This window comes from Oratosquilla oratoria, chromosome 1, assembly GCF_046742065.1.
Source record: "Oratosquilla oratoria isolate Oo_2021 chromosome 1, ASM4674206v1, whole genome shotgun sequence".
NCBI lineage: Eukaryota > Metazoa > Arthropoda > Malacostraca > Stomatopoda > Squillidae > Oratosquilla > Oratosquilla oratoria.
In genome coordinates this window covers 61,682,986-61,702,985 of record NC_134777.1, presented here as the reverse complement: position 1 = coordinate 61,702,985, position 20,000 = coordinate 61,682,986, and the positions used below count along the sequence as shown (strand labels likewise).

Genomic DNA, 20,000 nt, shown 5'->3' with positions numbered 1-20,000 from the left:
GGAATTCTAATAACCAAATAATATTAACAACCCTAGTAACTCTAAAAGCCTTATATACATACAAACACCCCTACATACATGCATAAATAAAGACATACATACATACATACATACATACATACATACATACATACATACATACATACATACATACATACATACATACATACATACATACATACATACATACATGCATATATACATACATACATACACACATACATACATACATACATACATACATACATACATACATACATACATACATACATACATACATACATACATACATACATACATACATACATACATCAAGGACTACTATTACACAGGATGTGCGCACCCAGATCCCTGGATCCGCTAGCGGAGGCCATTGCTTTCTTTGTAACCTAACATTTTATATTGGACAAATACTGTATATCAAAACTAGAAACCTAACATTGTATATAGGACAAATATATCAACTATTGACTTATTCAATGCAGTATAAGTTAATATAAACTGTTATAGTGAAATAAGAAACTATCTTTAAGGCATTGTTATGCTTTGAAATGCCAATTTTAGCCGGACTTAACAGGTATTATTGTATGAGGTTCATGGACACCAGGGTTGGCGATTTTTTTGTATCTTTTTAAGAAATATAGAAAATCGATTTTTTTTAAACAGATTTATTTGATTTAAATAGATTTTTTAATAGATTTTAAATATTATGGGATTGCTATCTGATATGCGATCTGATTGCTAAAGGACATTTTTAGCATATCAATATAAGGAGCAGTGTTATATAGACTTGCCACAAGTATACAAGGAACGGTATAATCCTACATGTGCAGCCTGTGCAGCCCACAACAAGTTTCAACAAGATTCTTGTTGAAACTTGTTCTAGGTAAGCAGCTTCTCACTGAGTCAGTTGCTGCTTTGGAATCAACCAGAAAGGATGTCTTCTGGACCTGGCAGAGTGGTTCCTTCAGGCAGAAAAAGTTATCCTATCTGGAATTATCTTGTAAAACTACCAACAACTTCTGGCAAAGGGTACCGAGCTAAATGCAAAGACTGCAGCCAGGAACTACAGGGTATTGTGTCAAGATTAAAATCTCACAGAGATAAATGCCAAGGTCAGCCACAGTATACAGAAGAAGAAATTTATGACCCAGGTAAATAATTTTACTTATATTGTGTGCATTTCTCCCTTTTCATACGCACCTATATAAATTTGGTGAACAATGGAGAGCATGTGCAATAAAAATGTGAAGGCCTAAAGAGATTATACTTCAACTTCATTACTTCTAAATTTGGGTAATGACTATATCACTATAATATACTGTATCCACTCAACTTTGGGGTCTAGATGATTGTTATTCATTTCATTCAACATTGTGTAATATATTTCATAAGTTCCATTGGAATTCAGCCCACATAAGATTCAGCCCAAAGGGATTTAGCCTAACCTAACCCAACTAACCTATTATTTTTAGTGAATTTAAAAGTGGACTGAATCCTGTGTGGGCTGAATTCCAAGCCCACCTATTTCATATCCTGTTAATTATTTCCAATAATTTAGTAGCTTGTGTGAATATGATCATTATCTAAAAAAATAGCTACTGTACTCAAAAGTAGCCTAAATCACACTGTATTCATTAATTTATTTATTCATTTATAAATTATGCAATAAGCTAAATTTTTCTGTTTCCATTTCAGGATCTGTATCAACAGCTTCAATCCCATTATCATCGGCTCCACCTGAATTATCTGCAAACCTGACTCCACCATTAAAAATGTCACTGTCAGACTCCTCCACAGGTGCCACTTCTGCTAAATAATTTTCATCTAAAAGAAAGTCATCAACATCTTTGGACAGATTTATGATAAAAACTTCAGCCTCTCAAAAGGAAAATCTCGACAAAGAAGTTGTAAGAATTATATTTGCTGCAAATTCACCATTTCGTCTTCTTCAGCATCCTCAGTTTCTGAAGATGGTTCAGAACCTGAGGCCAGGTTATATTCCTCCATCCAGAAAAGATATTGCCGATAAGTACTTGGATCTTGTGTATGAAAAGGAATATAAAAAGTGTGCAGATGACCTGAATAATGAAACTGTATGTCTTTCAATTGATGGGTGGTCTAACATCCATAATGAACCCATAATATGTGTCACTCTAACAACATCCACTGGTCAGATTTATTTAGCTGACACAATATACACATCAAGGAAACCTCACACTGCTGAATATCTTCTACAACTTGTACAAAATTCGATCAAGAAGGCTGAAGAAGGTTTTGGTTGTCACTTTGGAAGCGTTGTGACAGACAATGCAGCAAATGTCACCAAGATGAGAAAAGTCTTTAAGGAATCGAGTGAACCTGAGCATACCGTCCTCACATACAGCTTATACCGTTCCTTGTATAATTATAGCAAGTCTATATAACACTGGTCCTTATATTGATATGCTAAAAATGTCCTTTAGCAATCAGATCGCATATCAGATAGTAATCCCACGATATTTAAAATCTATAAAAAAAAACTATTTAAATCAAATAAATCTGATTTAAATAAAAAAATCAATTTTTTTTTTGTATATTTTTAAAAGCATAAAAAAATCGCCAACCCTGGTGTCCACTAACCTCATACAATAATACCTGTTAAGGCCGGCTAAAATTTGCATTTCAAAGCATAACAGTGCCTTAAAAATAGTTTCTCATTTCAATATAAAAGTTTATATTAACTTATACTGCATTGAATAGGTCAATAGTTAATATATTTGTCCTATATACAATGTTAGGTTTCTAGTTTTGATCTATTTGTCCAATATAAAATGTTAGGTTACAAAGAAAGCAATGGCCTCCGCTAGCGGAACCAGGGATCTGGGTGCGCACGTCCTGTGTAATAGTAGTCCTTCACATACATAAATACATAATAGCAAAAGGACTTTACCCCTTTACAAGGGTGTATGTGACCGATTCAGTGCATATAACTACCCTGTGCCCATGCAACACCCAACTTATTACCTCATGGAAGAAGGAACACCCCTCCCCCGCCACATTGCTCGGGTTCCAGGCAATGCATCTAAACATAAGAGCCCTAAGAACCCTAAGATTTTAATAATCTTAACAACCCTACAACCTCTAACCACCCTGGCAGTTTCCACAACCCTTACAACCCTTACCACCTTCCAGGCGACGGACTATGGAGACGTCCCGAATTCTTCCGAGGATTACTTTGACGTTATAATTTTGGATGAGAATGACAGCGAGCCCCACCTCGTGATGGAAGGCTGTCTCGAGCAACAGAGTGCTGTGGTTTACGTGACAGAGGTACGTCCTGTTGTTTATCTGTTCGATCTCTTACTTTCTTCTTATTTCAACTCCCAGTAGTAGGCGTTACGCCCGTCATTGGTACCAACATGTTTCTCCATATGTGCGATCTCTGAACCTCGTAAAAGCCGTTGTGGGTTCTCAAGTGGTCGTTGTTTTCCAAGTGAATTCTTTGAGGAACCTCTCGAGATCAAAGGATGAGTCTCCTGATCCGAGGAAAGAAAACTTAACCAAATTGGTCATAACTCGACACCAAGTTAATTTCGATGGAGATAAAGGCATTCTAGCTCCCCGTTCTGCACTTCTTCTTTATGTAATCTTGTTTCATGTAAATTCTTCATTTTATTCTTCTGTTCATCTACATTGGCAAATGACAAACAAATGAAAGAATATTCGAAGTAACGGTGGTGGCACACTAGGCATTTCTCGCTAGCATGCTACTTGCTTTTGCTACCTGATTTGAGTAGAAACGGCTTCGGTTGCGATCTTTCGTTTTTCAGATTTCCAAAAGTCAAATTACTTTTACGTCATATAGTAAGAACCTGAATGACGAACTAAGAAAATTTTAACCTATAATGTTAGACACATTATTGAAATGTTCTTATGGAAGTCTAGAATATTGTAATCGAAGTCGTTTCTACTCAAACAAAAAACGAAGTAGGAAAAGCAAGTACTGCAAAGACACAACTGAAATTGGGTTTCTAAATTAGTGCATTTTGACCACAATGTTCGATGAAGCGGGACACGACGAATTTGGCCAAATACATATACTAAATTACATGGGGGGGAACGTATTTCCTGAAGGTCCTTTCCATAAGAAAATCGGATCAAAGATAATGAATAAGCAAATAAACAAATGCAAAAACTAAAAAACTAAAAAAACAAGTATTTGTATATAGAGACAATAACTAACATTTCACCAGAATGAAGGAGATCCTGAAGACTTGGTACTCTGTACATCTTCGAATCCAACCCTTGGATATGTCACCTTCGTGGTCGAAGATGGCGACACGTCAGAAGTCAACGGGGAACTTACAGTCACTATTGACTGGGAAAAGACCGACATTCAAGGTGGTAAGTACATTGTGTGTGTGTATTTATTACCTAGTTGTATTATACGGGAAAGGAAGCTATCAAGTTTGTTCTTAAATTCTTGTATGGTGTTTGCACACACTCTTGAATCGCCCAATTTGTTCCAGACATCCACCACTCTCTGGAAAACTATATTTTTTCAAATCTCTTCTATAACTATCCTTTTTGAATTTCTTTTCATGCCCCCTTGTTTTTCTTTTATCCCACTTTAATAAGTACTCTTTGTCAAGGACTTCCATGCCTTTCATGATTCTGTAAATGACCAATAGATCTCTTCTTTCTTTTCTTTGTTCCAGGGTTCGTAGTTCCAGTTTAGATAATCTTTGTTCGTATCTCAATTTTTCTAATTTCCTTATATTCTTGTTTTGTACTGGGTGTCCATAGTGTCGCAGCGTACTCCAATCTTGGTATTATCAGTGTGACTAATGTCTTTTTTACTATTATTTCATACAGATAATTAAAAGACACTTTTATTGATCTTAGTAAATGGTAGGTTTCTCCGACTATTTTGTTTATATCCTTATTTGGGGATCATGTCTTCGCTGATTATTACTCCTACGTCCTTTTCGGAACCTTCGTTACTTCCTTTGTACCGATTTTATATTGTCCTGATATTCTCTCTTATTTTTTCCGAACTCTATTATACTACATTTCTTAATGTTGAAGTTCACTTACCACTTTTGGCTCCATTCCCACACTTTTTTCACGTCTCTCTGTAGCGATTCACAGTCTTTTTTTGTACTTACTTTCTTTAGTAGTTTTGCGTCGTCTGCAAAAGAGTTCATATAACATTCTGTGTGTGTGTGTGTGTGTGTGTGTGTGTGTGTGTGTGTGTGTGTGTGTGTGTGTGTGTGTGTGTGTGTGTGTGTGTGTGTGTGTGTGTGTGTGTGTGTGTGTGTGTGTGTGTGTGTGTGTGTATCTGTGCGTGTGTGTCTGTGTTTGAGTGTCTGTATGTGTCTGTGTGTTTATAAACATTTACAGAAATTTAATTATATAACTGGTTCCATGTTACACAACTGTGTTAACTAGATTGAATATATATAAAAAATGAAGAAATATTTATTCTTCGAACTCTTTAAATCTCACATTCTCTCTCTCTCTCTCTCTCTCTCTCTCTCTCTCTCTCTCTCTCTCTCTCTCTCTCTCTCTCTCTCTCCTTCTCTCTCTCTCTCTCTCTCTCTCTCTCTCTCTCTCTCTCTCTCTCTCTCTCTCTCTCTCTCTCTCTCTCTCTCTCCTTCTCTCTCTCTCTCTCTCTCTCTCTCTCTCTCTCTCTCTCTCTCTCTCTCTCTCTCTCTCTCTCTCTCTCTCTCTCTCTCTCTCTCTCTCTCTCTCTCTCTCTCTCTCTCTCTCTCTCTCTCTCTCTCTCTCTCTCTCTCTCTCTCTCTCTCTCTCTCTCTCTCTCTCTCTCTCTCTCTCTCTCTCTCTCTCTCTCTCTCTCTCTCTCTCTCTCTCTCTCTCTCTCTCTCTCTCTCTCTCTCTCTCTCTCTCTCTCTCTCTCTCTCTCTCTCTCTCTAATTTATGAACTCGGCCAATATAATCTATGTATGGGAATGGAATGGAATGAGAGGGAAGGAGGAAGTACGTGGAGTAAACGAAAGGAGAGACGCGGAAGGAAAAGAGGGAGGAAAGAGAGGGAGTAAAGGAAGCGAGGGAGGGAGAGGAACGCATGAGAAAGAAAAGAAGAGACGGGTGTGGAAAAAGGAAAAGAAAGGGATGAAGAGAGAAAGGGAGGAAGAGAGTGCATAGAGAGAGAAAGGAAGGAAGGGGAGGGAGAGAGGGTGTGTGTGTGTGTGTGTGTGTGTGTGTGTGTGTGTGTGTGTGTGTGTGTGTGTGTGTGTGTGTGTGTGTGTGTGTGTGTGTGTGTGTGTGTATGTATGTGTCTGTGTGTGTGTGTGTGTGTGTGTGTGTGTGTGTGTGTGTGTGTGTGTGTGTGTGTGTGTGTGTATGTGTGTATGTGTGTGTGTGTGTGTGTGTGTATGTGTGTGTGTGTGTGTGTGTGTGTGTGTGTGTGTGTGTGTGTGTGTGTGTGTGTGTGTGTGTGTGTGTGTGTGTGTGTGTGTGTGTGTGTGTGTGTGTGTGTGTAATGATAATAATAATAATAATAATAATAATAATAATAATAATAATAATAATAATAATAATAATAATAATAATAATAATAATAATAATAATAATAATAATAATAATAATAATAATACTAATAATAATAATACTAATAATAATAATAATAATAATAATAATAATAATAATAATAATAGTAATAGTAATAATAATAATGATAACAGTAATAATAATGATAATAATAATAATTATTATTTTAATAATGATAATAACAATAATAGTAATAGAAAATAGTAATGATAATAACAGATAATAATAATAATAATAATAATAATAATAATAATAATAATAATAATAATAATGATAATGATAACAATGATAATAATGATAATAATGATGATAATAATGATGATAATAATGATGATAATAATAATAATAATAATAATAATGATAATAATAATAATAATAATAATAATAATAATAATAATAATAATAATAATAATAATAATAATAATAATAATAATAATAATAATGATAATAATAATCAACGGTTTATTGGGTATACCAGCATTTTTGCTGAAAATATACATCCTACAAAATTATAACAATATAAAACGATGACAGTGAAAAGATATTGTTACAAGCATTAAAAAAAATAGACAAAAACAGTAAGCTAAGTAATAGGTGTACAGTACAACAATGTAAATTCTTGTTGTTGATTAAGTCCACAAATGTCGGTATGGGGCTCTTCTTATACCGGTCGGTACTTGCTTTGATTAGCTTGATGGAATCATGGTGCTGCACCTGCAGCCGTGGTCATGGTACCTGTACCGAAGATGTTTAACCAGAGTGACCGCAAACGACCTCAGACTCTGAAGATGGCGGTCAGCAAGGGTGGGTAGTCCTAGTGTGGTGAGAGCGTGCTGGTAGGTGGTGTAATCTTTGCCAAGGATTGTGCGACAGACTCTTTTCTGCACTTTCTCCAGCTGACGCTGCTGCGTCATAGTGAGTGAGGAGGTCCAGGAGGTTGATGCGTACATCAACTTGTGTAAAATGAAGGAAATGTAGATGGTCTTGAGGTCTTCAGCCTGTGCCCCTAATGAACTCAGACGACACAGCCTATACAGCTTATAGGAGGCTGCCCTGACTGTGTTGGCGGTGTTCTCCTTCCAGGTCAACTTGTTGACTGGACCACTCGCAGGGGTTGGCCGTCATTTGTCAGCAGGGGAGGGGGTAGAGCATCATTGGAGATTTGGAAGTGCATTACCACAGTTTTCTTGCGGTTTAGGGAGACTTTGTTGTGAATTGTCCATGTGTGTAGCTTGTCCAGCGTGTCCTGCAGTGGTTCGTAGTTCAGGTCAGTGTTGGACATAGGGATCCCCACCGTGCAGTCATCAACATATTTCCACCTGTGCGGTGTGTCTCCCAGGGCATCGTTGATGAGTATCAGGAAACACACTAGCCCCATTCTTGTTCCCTGAGGTACCCCACAGGAGAGATGCTGGACTGCAGAGACGCGTCCCTGATATCTGACAGCTTGATAACGGTCCGCCAGGAAGTCAGACAGCCAAGCCACCAAGGAGGTAGAAAGGCCAAGGTGGATGGCTTTGGTGGTGATAGTGGTATGATCTACAAGATAGAAGGCTTTCTTGAATTCAATGAACACCACTGCAAGTAAAGTTTTGCGCTGCTCGAGATTTTTATAGATAAAGCCAAGGAAGCTGATAAGATAGTGAGTGGTGGAGGATGTTTTCATGTTATCAAACTGTTGGGCATCAATGAATTTGCTGACTTTGGAGTATGCCCACTCGAAGACGAAATCCTCACAAATAAGACTAGGAATGGGAGTGATAGTAATGGGTCTGAGATTACTAAAGGATTGGGGATTGGAAGATTTGGGGATGGAAGTAATGAAGCCTGTCTTCCAATCCGTGGGACATTTGCTCTGCTTAATTGAGGCGTTGGTTATTGAACAGATCGGGATGGCAAATTCGCGAGCAAATTCACGACAAAGTTTCATTTGATCTAGCGAGCTTCTTTACAACTTGAAAAACATGTACTGTGGGGGGAGAAGGGGAAGGGAGGAAGGCAGGGAGGAGAGAGAAGTTAATGCTGGGCAGCGTTTGACAGATGGAGGCGAAATGGTCATTTACTTGCTCAACCGCAAGAGCTGGTGGGAGTTGTGACTAGAGGGGTATGTCAGATGCCTGCCTCATACCACACAAAAGATTACAAAGGATTACAAAGGTGGAACATGCCGACAGGAGACCTTTTGGTCCATATCTAGGTCGGATGCGAAAAAAAAATCATAATGATAGTGAATAAATAAATAAAAACTATAATAATGTAAATAACAAATGAAATACATAAATAAATGCATAGGTATAGTTAGATAATAAAAAAACAGGTAAATAGTAAATAATGATGAATTGACATATAACTAATAATAGATGAAAATCAAATAGACAAATGATAACAAAACAAAAACAAATAATATAAAATAAATTATAATCATTACAGCATCTTGCTTAGGTGCTTATCTAAATGATTCTTAAAGCTTCGAACTGAACTACATTGCACTACCTGAGCAGGAAGTATATTCCATTCATTAACTACACGGTTGGCAAAGTTGTTTCTACCTACTTCCAAATTGAATCTATTTCCGGGCAGTTTGAGACCATTGTTTCTTGTCTGATTTTCATTAAATGTGAAAATGTTGTCACTTTTGATGTCAATTCCCTTTAGAATTTTAAAGACCTGTATCAAGTCACCTCTGAGTCTACGCTTTTTTAGGGAAAACAGATTCATATGTTTTAGTCGATTTTCGTATGATTTATTTTTGATATTTGGAATCAGTTTTGTGGCTCGCCGTTGTACTTGTTCCAGTCTGTCAATGTCTTTAATGAGATTCGGTGACCATACGGAAACAGCATATTCCAAATGTGGACGAACTAACGATTTATATAGTTTGTTAATGAGTAATGGACTTTTGAAATCAAAAGATCGCGCAATCTTATTTGCTTTCTCAGAGACTGAAATACACTGCTTGAATGATTTGAGATCGTTACTGATAATTACGCCGAGATCTTTTTCACTATCCACTTTTGTTAACGAATTTCCAAATAACTTGTAATCGTACTTACTGTTATTTTTACCTATATGCATTACCTTGCATTTACTTATGTTAAATTTCATTAGCCACTTTTCAGACCATTGCTGTAATTTATCTAAATCTTCTTGAATATCAAATTGATTTAAGTGATCATTTGCCATTCCGCACAGTTTTGTATCATCAGCAAATTTGGAAACAGTAGATTTTAGTCCATGGTCTATATCATTTATATATACTATGAATAGAAGTGGCCCAAGAACGGAACCCTGAGGAAATCCACTTGTAACATTTTTCCATCTAGAAGTTTTTCCATTTAAAACAGCTCTCTGTTTTCGATCATTCAACCAATTACTAGTCCAACTTAATAAGCTACCACTTATTCCGTGTGAAGCTAATTTAGTAGTCTTTCGTGTGGGACGGTATCAAAAGCTTTTGCAAAGTCTAGATATATTAAATCTGTATTGTTTATTTTGTCATAATTCGAGATAAATGTGCTGTAGAATTCGAGTAAGTTAGTCACGCAAGAACGTTTCCGTCTGAAACCATACTGGCTATCATTTATCAAACGGTTACTTTCTAAATGATGTTCGATAGCATCTCTGATGATAGTTTCCATTATTTTTCCTACGATTGAAGTCAAACTTATAGGCTTATAGTTATTTGGTTTCTTTTTGTAACTTTTTTTGAATATGGGAATAACGTTAGCTAGCTTTATGGAAGTAACGTTAGCTAGCTCTATGGGAGTAACGTTAGCTTTTGACCCTGCTAAACCACATGCTGCTTTTCTGCTGTAAGTGCTTAATCTTGCTGGGGTAGTACATCTTCTTGTCTCTTTTTATTTCCATTATGACTTTATTCCGGCGTTGTCTAAAAAGGTTTATGTCAGTGTAAAAAGCTTTAGCACGCTGTTGAATCAGTCTCTTAATCCATGGGGCATCGGCTGAGTGCGTTCGCATTTGCTTCAAAAGGAAATGACGATGGAAGGCCTGCGTAATTATACTGATATAGTTGTCCCATTTCTCCTGGACTCCCTCCACTACGAGCACATCTGTCCATGGATGTTGAGTAATCCATTGTCCAAATTCACGCAAGTGTGAGTCGGGAATGGACCTGTGAAGGCGGGTGGTGGTGCTGAGTGCCAACGAAGTCGTGCCAGCCGGTAACCACAGAATGGACGAATGGGTGGACCGACCAACTTGGGGGAGGGGTTGCGGGGGGAGGTACAGTTCACTCCTGTCACTAAGAATGAGGTCAAGCGTGTTGGTGCCATGTGTGGGGAAGTTGACGTGTTGTGATATATGTAGATGTTCTTGAATATCACTGGTATCTAACTCATTGAAATCCCCACATAGGACCAGCCTAGCACCGGGGTATTTGGCCCTGAGACTGTCTGCTGTACTAATAATGTGATCCACCAAAGCGTCGGCCGATGGAGCTCGTGGAGGGGGAGGGGGTTACACTACACACAATGTTGAAGGCTGTGTGGCGAGGGTGTGAGGGGGGGGGGTTAACCGCAACCATATGGTTTCTAGGCTCTCAGGGATGTCGACGGGTAACTCAGAGGCATTTAGAACTTTCAGAGAGTACACGGCCACCACACCTCCTCGCCTCCCATTTTCAAGGTTGTGATGGAGTACGTAATCTTTGATGTGTGCGTGCGTGATTCAAGTGTACATTTGTGTACATGTGTCCTTGCTTGCAAATTGCTGTTTGTGTGCTTCCACGTGTGCATAATTATTTGTGTGCGTATACGCGCTTGCTCACGTGTCAGCGTGTATATGTGTGCGTGTGTGTGTGTGTGTGTGTGTGTGTGTGTGTGTGTGTGTGTGTGTGTGTGTGTGTGTGTGTGTGTGTGTGTGTGTGTGTGTGTGTGTGTGTGTGTGTGTGTGTGTATGTGTACGTACGTTTATGTTGTGTGATTGCTTGTATGTTTGCAATTATTCATGTTTGTATTTGTCAATAAATTTAAGTGTTTCGTGGTTACAAACATTATCCCATTCTCACTTCTATATTTACTTTATCTCTCCCGTGTTCATCATTAAAACCATTACCATCACCACCATCATCACTAACACCTCCATCACCAAAACCTCACCACTCAAATCTCCGTCACGATTACAACTACTGCCACTACAACCACCAAAACTAACTCAACCATCACGACGACCCCCATGACTACCACCAACAACAATCATGACCAAAACAACTACGACTGCCACTGCTACTACAACAACCTCCATAAACTACCCTCACTACGACTACCATCCCCATTACCACAACGACCACTACGACTACCACTACCAACACTACCACTACTACTAACCCCACTTCGAGTACGTCTACAACCACAATCACGACCACTATGAACAATACAACCACGACCACCACAATCCCCACCATCACCATGACTACAACCCCAACAACCACCACTGTCACCACTGCCTTCGGCACCGCTACACCACTACCATCACCGATAATGCCACCACCGTCATTTTCATCACCGCCAACATATCCACCACCGCCATTGACACAAAAGCCATCCTTGAGAAACGAGAGGTCTTCAAAGTGGAGAAAACACCTGACCAAAAGTTCCACCTGGTGTTCAAGGAAAAAGTCGACAGGGAGCGAGGATCCCACTACAACGTGAGTACTGAGAGACCTTTTGGTCCATCAAAAAACCAGAATCCCACCCAATCCCCTGTCTTCAGATTCCCACCCCACCCCTCCCCTTATCTTCGTTTTTCCTCTTCCCCCGTTCCAAATTATAAGTTCTAATTTCCAATAATGTCCTTTCCCTTCATTCCCTATAAAAATTATTTCTGTTCGTAAAGGGAGGGTATGTTTAAAGGGAGGGTCTATGTAAGCACCAACAGCAATTCACAAAGCAGCCTAGCTAACCTCATGTTGACACCATGATTACTCAAGTAGCTTTAACTATCTCAAGCTCCATCGGAAATAACTGTGGAAGAGTGTCTGTCGGGTATTACCAGAGCTGTCTTTGAGGACAATATCGTGCCGAAGAGGTGATTTTTTTTATGGAAATCAACCTCCAACCACGAAAGATCTTATGTGCCTCTGGTCCATAGAGGCGTTGCTAAAATTCCCTAGATACTGACAACATAAAACTCGTGCAATCAATTTCCCCTGCGAGGATTGAGGAGAAACTAATGCAGCTTGCACAACCACGCAACCAGTCGCATGAAACCGATCGTAATGGATACCTACATTCTGTGAAAGCAGTATTCCCTGTACTGTATGGCCTCTCCTTGTTGTTTCAGAAATGTAGATACCTGATTGCTAGTGGGCAAACGTACAGGGAATACTGCTTTCACAGAGGGTATGTATCCGTTGCGACCGATTTCACGCAACTTTTTTATTCACGGTTGCGTCGGTGTGCGTGCTCCTTAAGGGCGCCTTTGTTGATAAAAACCCTCCCTCCCCAACAGTTATCACTGACTGTGGAGGACCACGGGGAACCTCAGCTGAAGACAGAGTCCTGGATCGTCGTGGAGGTGAAGGATACATCAGAATGGGAGCCATTCTTCTGCGAAGGAGATAAAAACTGTAAACTTGAGATTTCTATGGAAGGTAGGTGATCTTTGATGACAACAACTCTTTGATCCTCAGGGTCTCTTCGCTAGCGAAGGGGTGCCGCAAGATGAATGGATCACTCTTGCGAAGGGTAAGTAAAAAGCTAATGGGTATTGGCAGGGTTATCCACTGTATAGGGAGTTACCTTACTGAAAAGATCTATTAAAATAACCTTTAATGGAAAAGCTAATGGGTATTGGCAGAGTTATCCACTGTATAGGGAGTTACCTTACTGAAAGGATCTATTAAAATAACCTTCAATGGAAAAGCTAATGGGTATTGGCAGGGTTATCCACTGTATAGGGAGTTACCTTACTGAAAGGATCTATTAAAATAACCTTCAATGGAAAAGCTAATGGGTATTGGCAGGGTTATCCACTGTATAGGGAGTTACCTTACTGAAAGGATCTATTAAAATAACCTTTAATGGAAAAGCTAATGGGTATTGGCAGAGTTATCCACTGTATAGGGAGTTACCTTACTGAAAGGATCTATTAAAATAACTTTCAATGGAAAAGCTAATGGGTATTGGCAGAGTTATCCACTGTATAGGGAGTTACCTTACTGAAAGGATCTATTAAAATAACCTTCAATGGAAAAGCTAATGGGTATTGGCAGAGTTATCCACTGTATAGGGAGTTACCTTACTGAAAGGATCTATTAAAATAACCTTCAATGGAAAAGCTAATGGGTATTGGCAGAGTTATCCACTGTATAGGGAGTTACCTTACTGAAAGGATCTATTAAAATAACCTTTAATGGAAAAGCTAATGGGTATTGGCAGAGTTATCCACTGTATAGGGAGTTACCTTACTGAAAGGATCTATTAAAATAACCTTCAATGGAAAAGCTAATGGGTATTGGCAGAGTTATCCACTGTATAGGGAGTTACCTTACTGAAAGGATCTATTAAAATAACCTTCAATGGAAAAGCTAATGGGTATTGGCAGAGTTATCCACTGAAAGAATCTATTAAAATAACCTTCAATGGACTACTTAAAGCAAATGAATGAGTACATGAATAAATAAGCAAATAAATAGGTGAATAGATAAAAAAATATATAAATAAAGAAAGAAATAGATAAATAGATAAATACATAGATAACTAAATATGTGAATAGATAAATAAATAAATAAATAAATAAATAAATAAATAAATAAATAAATAAATAAATGGGTAAATGGATTAATAAATAAGTTAAAGAATAAATTTATAAACAAATAAATTAATACACAACTAACTACATAAATAAGTAAATAAAAAGAAAATAATAAATAAATGAGTGAATAAACAAATTGATAAATAAAAATATGATAAATAAATTAATAAACAAACAACAATAAATGTAGAAATAAACAAATTAACAAACAAATAGATAAATAAGTAAATGAATAGATTAATGAATAAGTAAATGAAAAAATTTGTTGATTGATTGATTGTTGATTAATTAATCATTTAGCTTATTAATTTATTTGTTTATCTATTTTTATTCGTTTATTTATATTTCATTTGTTTATTTATATTTTATTTGTTTATATATATCTTATCTTTCTATTTATTTATCTATTAATAAATTAATTTATTTATTCATCTATTAATACCATATCAACATACAAGCCACATCCTTCTTCCTAAGCGCCAAGTCAGATCAGATACTGGCGTTTGGATTCTTCTCTCTCTTATAGCGTTTGGACTCTGGCGTTTGGACTCTTCTCCCTCTGGTGCTACCCAACTACAGCTTTTTGATTACTGCAAATCTATATATATATATAAAAAAAAAAAAATTGCACATAACTTCTTCGTTCTTTCAGCACATTTTTGTGTTACAGAAAACAACACCGACGTAAACGCAGCTTTCACAGAAGCAAAGGACTTCGACACCGGTGGGGATGACATCATATATTATATGCTTGTGCCAGGTAAACTGATTATATTAATGTAAAATAATATGCATATACACATACATATACACATACACGCACACATACACATACACATACACATACACATACACATACATATACACATACACATACATGCATATACACATGAACAGATACACGTACACACACTCACATACGCATACACATACACAGATACACGTACACACACCACATGCGACACCACATGCGACACCACATGCTCCCAGTACCCAGTTCGAATCCTGCCCAGGGCCGAAATTATTTCGGTATCGCTGTGCCTCGGGTCGTTACTCTGACTCTCGTGGGCGGGGAGCTGGGTGTGTGTGTGTGTGCAAGGTCATAGCATTACCCATAGATCGGACCTACAAGCTCTGAGCTCTCTTCTAGGAGGGAAATAACTGTCGATCACGAGTCCAACACGTGATCCAAAGACCAAGTGAACACACACACACACACACACACACACACACACACGCACACACACACATACGCACTCACACACACACACACTGGTACCGTTGTCGACCACTAATTCAACGATCCGAGTTCGAGTCCCGCCCAGGGATAGCCAGTGTTTCTTTGCTATACCTCAAGAGAGAGAATGAGACTCCCATTGCCTCCTCTGTAACACCTCTTCTGTGTTCGACAGACTCTCCGGTCTTCAGGATCCAAGAGGAAACGTCGCCGAGTCTCAGTCTCAAAGAGAATACCACCCTGGACCGGGAGGAAACCGATAGGTATTCCCTCAACGTTGTCACGTCCAACAAGTTCAACAAACCGAGCGAAGCCCCCACCGGGAACATGACCCTTGAGGTAACGGAAGGGGGAAAAGGAGGGGGGAAGATGAAGAGGTAGTGGAAAACGGAGGGGAGGGGAGGGGAAAGAAGAGGTGAAGAAGGAAAGGTGGTAGGAAATGGAAGGAATAGATTAGGTTAAAGACGCAAAGTAGAAGGTACGGGTGTGCACAGTAGTACACAGTACATGGCAATATGTAAACACATCTCTCAATCTCTCTTTCTCTCTCTCTCTCTCTCTCTCTCTCTCTCTCTCTCTCTCTCTCTCTCTCTCTCTCTCTCTCTCTCTCTCTCTCTCTCTCTCTCTCTCTCTCTCTCTCTCTCTCTCTCTCTCTCTCTCTCTCTCTCTCTCTCTCTCTCTCTCTCTCTCTCTCTCTCTCTTTCTCTATCTCTCTCTCTCTCTCTCTGAGCGTGCGCGCGCGTGTGTGTCTTTTTCACTTTCTCTACACAACAATATCTTATGCTTTATTCATTCGTGCCCGGTAAAGACTTTAAGAATTCAATTCTGGCTAATACTCAATGAATTTACTGCCATCAAGTCCTTTCTGGGGCTTCCTTCAAATGAATGAAATTGCATGAGAGCAGCAAGAATAAAGTCTGCAGAGTGATCACTGAGCATGAATGGGTTTCATTTCTTTTTCAGCTAACGGTGGTAGTTAAAGACATCAATGATGTCTCGCCTTCCTTTCGGTCTGACGTCGTGCTGACGTCATTTCTGGAATCTGACGTCACAAGTAAAATCATCCCAGAAGCCTTCAAGGTAAACAAAAACGAGAATTCACGATTCCCAGTGGATCTTCTTTCTTTCCCCGTTTACATTATTTGTGTCAGTTCTGCTTCTACAGTGACGAGTGGAGGGGCTAGGTCGTGCTTATGTGTTAAAGATATCTTGACGCAGCCCGAAGGGATTTCTCCCCGTCTTCTCTTTTTCTGCATAAGGGGACGGGGAGGGGGAGTGGTCGCCGATTAAGTGAAGCGGCCTTGCTGCATTACTTCTGACCAAGGGGAGTGGGCTGGATACAAGGGATGACCTGTCATCCATGAGGAGCTTTTGATTTGGCTACCTCTATTATAAGGGGGAAAAAGCTTTTGGTATATATAGATAGAAATATAGATAGATACATAAATTGTTCTGTATATATTCTTACGACACAAATAGGATACCCAAACTTAGCTTAGGGTATTCCTAAGGTACTAAAGCTTACTCTTAAGTCCTTAATTAAGACATTCATTATTATTATTTTTTTTTCCTAAGGATTTCAATCTTCATTATTTAGTCACTTTGTTGCTGTCTTGGTAGACCACTCTCTCTCTCTCTCTCTCTCTCTCTCTCTCTCTCTCTCTCTCTTAGTTAGCTAATTGGTTGTTTGGTTGGTTGTTTGGTTGGTTGTTTTGTTGGTTGTTTAGTCGGTTAGTCGGTTAGTCGGTTAGTCGGTTAGTCGGTTAGTCGGTTAGTCGGTTAGTCGGTTAGTTAGTCGGTTAGTTAGTCGGTTAGTTAGTCGGTTAGTTAGTCGGTTAGTTAGTCGGTTAGTCGGTTAGTCGGTTAGTCGGTTAGTCGGTTAGTCGGTTAGTCGGTTAGTCGGTTAGTTGGTTAGTTAGTTAGTTGGTTAGTTAGTTAGTTGGTTAGTTGGTTAGTTAGTTGGTTAGTTGGTTAGTTGGTTAGTTGGTTAGTTGGTTAGTTAGTTAGTTAGTTAGTTAGTTAGTTAGTTGGTTGGTTAATTAGTTGGTTAGTTGATTAGTTAGTTGGTTGGTTGGATGGTTAGTTAGTTGGTTAGTTGTTTAGTTAGTTAGTTAGTCAGTTGATTAGTTGGTTAGTTGGTTAGTTAGTTAGTTAGTTGATTAGTTAGTTGGTTAGTTGGATGGTTAATTAATTGGTGAGTTAGTTGGTTATTTAACTGTTTGCTTAGCTGGTTGGTTAGTTAGTTAGCTGGTTGGTTGGTTGGTTGGTTGGTTGGTTGGTTGGTTGGTTGGTTGGTTGGTTGGTTGGTTGGTTGGTTGGTTGGTTGGTTGGTTGGTTGGTTGGTTAGTTGGTTGGTTGGTTGGTTGGTTGGTTGGTTGGTTGGTTGGTTGGTTGGTCAGTTGATTATTTAATTATTTAGTTAAGTAGTTAGTTAGTTGGTTATTTTGTTAGTTTGTTAGCCAGCCAGTTAGTTGATTATTTAGATTGTTAGTTTGTTAGCTATCGAACTAGTTAGTTAGTTGACTACGAACTTCATTCTCCCTTTCTTTGTTACTCCTTTGTGAGTCTCACATTCGCTTAGTTGTGGGTTCGAATCCCGCACTCCTCTCCGGTTCCAAGCAGTGACTGTTACCTACCTAAGCGCATCCTAGGGCAAAGGTGGCGGTTTCGGCCGCAGCTACTCAGCGCCTCCTGTCGTAGATTCCTCACTATGTCCCCCCTACTCATGGAAAGCGGTTATCACGCTGAGCATACTACCTCCAACCTCCATTCGAGTAACTAGAATATGACTTAGCTTGCAGAAATCTAGATTTCTCTAAGAGAATTTCAATAGTATGCCTACCATTCGTATACGTTTATAATCTCTCAATTCATCATTCAGTTTTGCTATATACGACGGAAAGATAATTTGATATTTGAAAATTCAAATATTCTAAACGAAGACGTTTGAACTCACTCGAACTCTCAACGGTCGGCGTTGGTAGAGCCCGTGGAAGCTGGCCAGTGTGATGACCTAGAAGAGTCCACAATACTCTCTTTCTCTTTCTTTGAACTTTTTGTGAGGGTCTGGAACTCTCTTCATCCTGATACGTATTCCGCTCCCTCTTTATGATTTGAATTTCAAGTCACCTCGTGCATACGAAAAAATTTCAGTTCGAGTTGGAAGGCTTTTTTTATTTTTTACTTTTTTTTTTTTTTTTTTTTTTACTTTTTCATGAGTGACTCCCTGCAGGCTTTTTGTTTTATTTTTATTAATTATTTGTTTTGTTTTTTTGTCTCATTTTTTATGTTTTGGTTTATTTCATTTAATTTTCAGCTTGGTTTCTTTTCTTTGATTTTATTTATTTTTTTTCATTTTGTCTTAATTTCGTTTATCTTATTCTATTCTATTCTGCTCTATTTCATTCTTATTGTATTTTATTTCATTTATGTATTATTCTAATTCCTTTTATTTTTTCTCCTAATCATTGACATGTGAAAATAGTATATTGCCTTTCTCTCTTTCTCTCTCTCTCTCTCTCTCTATATATATATATATATATATATATTTTTATATATATATATATATATATATATATATATAATTTCAACAACCTCACTGCACTTTAATTCTAAGGCATCAAAGGCCAGCATGCTGAAATTGAAATGTGGTACTGCCCAGGACTCGAACCCGGCATCCTCATGACAAGTGCGACAGTGACTTTCCAACTAGGCTATCAAGAGATCTCTCTTGATAGCCTAGTTGGTAAGTCACTGTCGCACTTGTAATGAGGATGCCGGGTTCGAGTCCTGGGCAGTACCACATTTCAATTTCAGCATGTTGGCCTTTGATGGCTTAGAATTGAAGTGAATTGTGGTTGTTAAAATGTATCTCTAATCACTGGGACCCATTCAGTGTTGTACATATATATATGTATATATGTATATATGTATATATATATATATATATATATATATATATATATATATATATATATATATATATTTCTCTCTCTTTTTTGACGTCCTTTTTCCTGCCATCAGGGTTATGACGCGGACGCGATCGACTCGCACACGTGTTACGCCGGCGACACCTTCACCTGGCACGGCGCCACCGAGAACATCTCCAAACCCTTCATGTAGGTGGCAACCCCGAGGAGCTGTTATTTGATCCCCGGACCGGACCCGAGAATTCTTCTCTCACCGTGAAATACATTATATATATCTTACCATTATATATGCTAAGATACATATATATATATATATATATATATATATATATATATATATATATATATATACACATATATACTTCCTTTTCCTCCTCCTAATCCGTTTTCCTTTTCCTATCCTCCGTTTTCTTTTCCTACGCATTTCCTATTTCACCTCTCCTTCCTTAATCTATTTCTCATTTCCCATCTTCTTCACCGACAATTTCTCCAACACTTTCTTGTTT

General features: G+C 38.3%; 1 protein-coding gene across 1 annotated transcript in view; it reads left to right on the top strand.

The window, feature by feature from the left end:
• LOC143032338 (cadherin-AgCad1-like) overlaps positions 1 to 20,000 on the top strand; it is a gene marked incomplete in the record, with an annotated part of 140,109 nt that overhangs the window by 102,053 nt on the left and 18,056 nt on the right. Inside the window, 8 exon segments of the mRNA XM_076196951.1 lie at positions 3,175 to 3,312; positions 4,236 to 4,386; positions 12,114 to 12,220; positions 13,024 to 13,165; positions 14,999 to 15,088; positions 15,741 to 15,904; positions 16,529 to 16,645; positions 19,589 to 19,683. Of these exon segments, the coding sequence (XP_076053066.1) occupies positions 3,175 to 3,312; positions 4,236 to 4,386; positions 12,114 to 12,220; positions 13,024 to 13,165; positions 14,999 to 15,088; positions 15,741 to 15,904; positions 16,529 to 16,645; positions 19,589 to 19,683 (1,004 nt within the window).